The sequence below is a fragment of the Egretta garzetta genome, unplaced genomic scaffold (genome assembly GCF_000687185.1).
Source record: "Egretta garzetta isolate BGI_Z169 unplaced genomic scaffold, ASM68718v1 scaffold211, whole genome shotgun sequence".
Taxonomy (NCBI): Eukaryota; Metazoa; Chordata; class Aves; order Pelecaniformes; family Ardeidae; genus Egretta; species Egretta garzetta.
In genome coordinates this window covers 1,026,374-1,028,943 of record NW_009258673.1, presented here as the reverse complement: position 1 = coordinate 1,028,943, position 2,570 = coordinate 1,026,374, and the positions used below count along the sequence as shown (strand labels likewise).

The following is a 2,570-nucleotide window of genomic DNA, read 5'->3' as shown; positions in this document are numbered from 1 at the left end:
GCTCCTCTGGGGCTTCCCCATGAAGGGCCCTTCAGGAAATCCCAAAGACAAAGTTCATCAGACCACGAGGAGCAGCAGCAGGAGCACCAGCCCTGCACCCGCAGTACAAGGGCATTTTTGGCAGCGCCCTGTGCCGTGGGGCTGCCTCCTGCTCCCGGGGAGCAGCCCCCTGCCCTGCCGTCCCCGCGCGCCCCGCTGCCGGAGCCCCGCGAGCCCCCACTTACTTTCTATGTATCCGTGCAGCGTCACCATCCGGGCCCGCTCCGGGCTGCTGAAGGGCGAGTAGTGAATGTCATCGGAGAGCGAGGAAGGGATGCGGGATGGGGGGGCTCCCGAGGGCGGCACCGTGTGCTGGGGGGTGGGTTGCTCTGCAATTTTGAAACCAAACCTGAAACAAAAGCAGCAAACCCTGTGTCCATGGAGAGACAACTGGATTGAAGTGTGGTCCTTCACCGAGACCCTACGATTTAGCAGGGGGGTTGGACTAGATGACCTCCCAAGGTCCCTCCCAACCCTTGCCATTCTGGGATTCTGTGATGGGTGTCTCTTCCAAATATTAAAAAAAAAAAAAAGGAATCAAATCTAGAAATCTGCACGCCGGAATACCCCACCAGCGTTTCACCGGCTTCCATAGCTTTGTTTTACACTCACTAGAACAAGAGCTTTGGCTCAGGACAGCACAGACATCAGGGTGCCCAAAGTGGCATCGCTACTATTAATTTGCCTTGGTCAAAACCAACACCGTTCTTCTTTATTAAGGTAACTGAAAGTTTCAAGCTTGTCGTAGGAGTCGCGGAGTGAAACACCCTGACCAGGTGATGCAGGAACTCGCATTAACGATCATGCTGTTCCACTCCACACTAAAGTAATTTTAATGGCAAGCTGCTTCCTGAGCTCAAAGGGCTGTGAAAGCCCCTGGGGACAGCACCGTACCCATCGGGGAGCAGCCAGGCACCCGAGCTGTGGCTGGGCTCATCCACGCTGCAGGCAGAAAGCCCTGTCCCGGCACAGCTTCCACAGCAAACGATGGGAGCACCCTTCAAGGTCTTACTTAGACTTTAACCTTCAACCCCAGCTAGCCTGGCCTAAAAGCACAGCTGAGATCAGCTGGGAAATGCGTGAGCATTGGCAAGGCAAGGGACAAGGGGAAATGAAACCAAGTTACAGCTTAGACCAGGAGAAGATGTGACTTTAGGGACAATGAAACCAATATTGGTTTAATCACTTGTGGTTTATTGCATTCAAAAACCACATCAGCAGAACATTAAAGCTGAGAAAGGAGGGTACTGCGGGACACAGCCCCACACCATCTGAGCAGCAGGTACGAGCCCTCTGACCGTATCACACTGCTTCTAACTAAAGGAATAGTTAGGGGATTACATCCTAGAGTCAAAACATGCATGGAGGGGGGCTCCATGCTAAGAAAGTGATTTCTTTCTTATGCTTTAATTTTCAAGAGATAGCTGGGAGTAAAAATCTTCTCCAAGGCTGAGAGAAGATCAGTGCTGTGAGGCCGCGCACACTGGACCACAGAGAAGGAAACAGTCGTAAGCATTTGACAAATTGTTTCCTGTTCAAAGCCCCTTTACAAAATATCCACATAAAAAATAGCCCAGTGTGCAGACTGCTTGATCTTTAGCTAAATGAAGACTCTCAATAACTGAGGCTCGAGCCAGATTTTCACACACGAAATTTAAATGTGCCGTTGGCAAAACAATCCTGGATGAAAGCTCCAAATTTATTTTAATCACTCATGGTTTTATTGTATGCAGATAGTATGTCAGCAGAACATTAAAGTGAAGAGGATAAATGTCACTGGGGAGCAAAGCTGGGCTGTCTACAGGGACGGCGAGCTGGGAGTTGCAGAGGGGACGTTTCTCGGTCCCTATGGCACCGCTCTCCCTCCCCAACCCCCAAACAGCACAAGCACAAGCCCTTTCATGCCACCAATTCCCCTGGGGCTGCAAACCCCCTTTTTCTTTAAAATTCTCAATCCCAAGGCTTCCCGAAGCAGCTGGCTTTGCCAGCAGGGCAGAGCCAGGGCAGAGCCCAGAGCTGCGGGGCGGCGTGCTGACGGCAGCTTGCCCACCTGGCAATTTACTGGGACTGGCTGGGGCTGTACGGTAGGTTTGGGGGTTTTTTTTCATTGCATCATAAGAAGGAAAAACAAATAGGAAAGACCCAAGTGAGGCAGAGGAAGAAGGACGGTGCTGGTGTCACGACGGGACCCGGGGAAGCCAACACACCGGTGAGGCAGCACGAAGCTGCTGGATGCGGCAAGCCCCGGGGTTGATGTGTGGGGGCGAGGGGATACAGGGACGTGAGCCCTGTCTGCCACCAGCCTTTGGGTGCACCTCCTCTGCCCCCTCCTCAGCCCGATGGCGCCTGCGCCCTGCCCGCCCCGGCTGCCCCTCACCTGAATGGCTCTCCGACTCAGCCCCGTCATGTCCGCCAGCTTCTGAAGTGTTTGTGCGTCGGGGTTGTTGTCCTGAGCAAACTGTGCCTGCATGACCTGGGGGGGGCGAGAGGAGAGAGGGGGTCAGGGTGAGGCCGGGGGGCCGCGGGCCCTC

General features: G+C 54.0%; 1 protein-coding gene across 1 annotated transcript in view; it reads right to left on the bottom strand.

Annotated features, from left to right (window-relative positions):
* The window catches only part of LHX6 (LIM homeobox 6), an 8,546-nt gene that overhangs the window by 2,363 nt on the left and 3,613 nt on the right, over nt 1–2,570 (bottom strand). Inside the window, 3 exon segments of the mRNA XM_009648844.2 lie at nt 225–358; nt 360–388; nt 2,417–2,512. Coding sequence (XP_009647139.1) covers nt 225–358; nt 360–388; nt 2,417–2,512 — 259 coding nt within the window.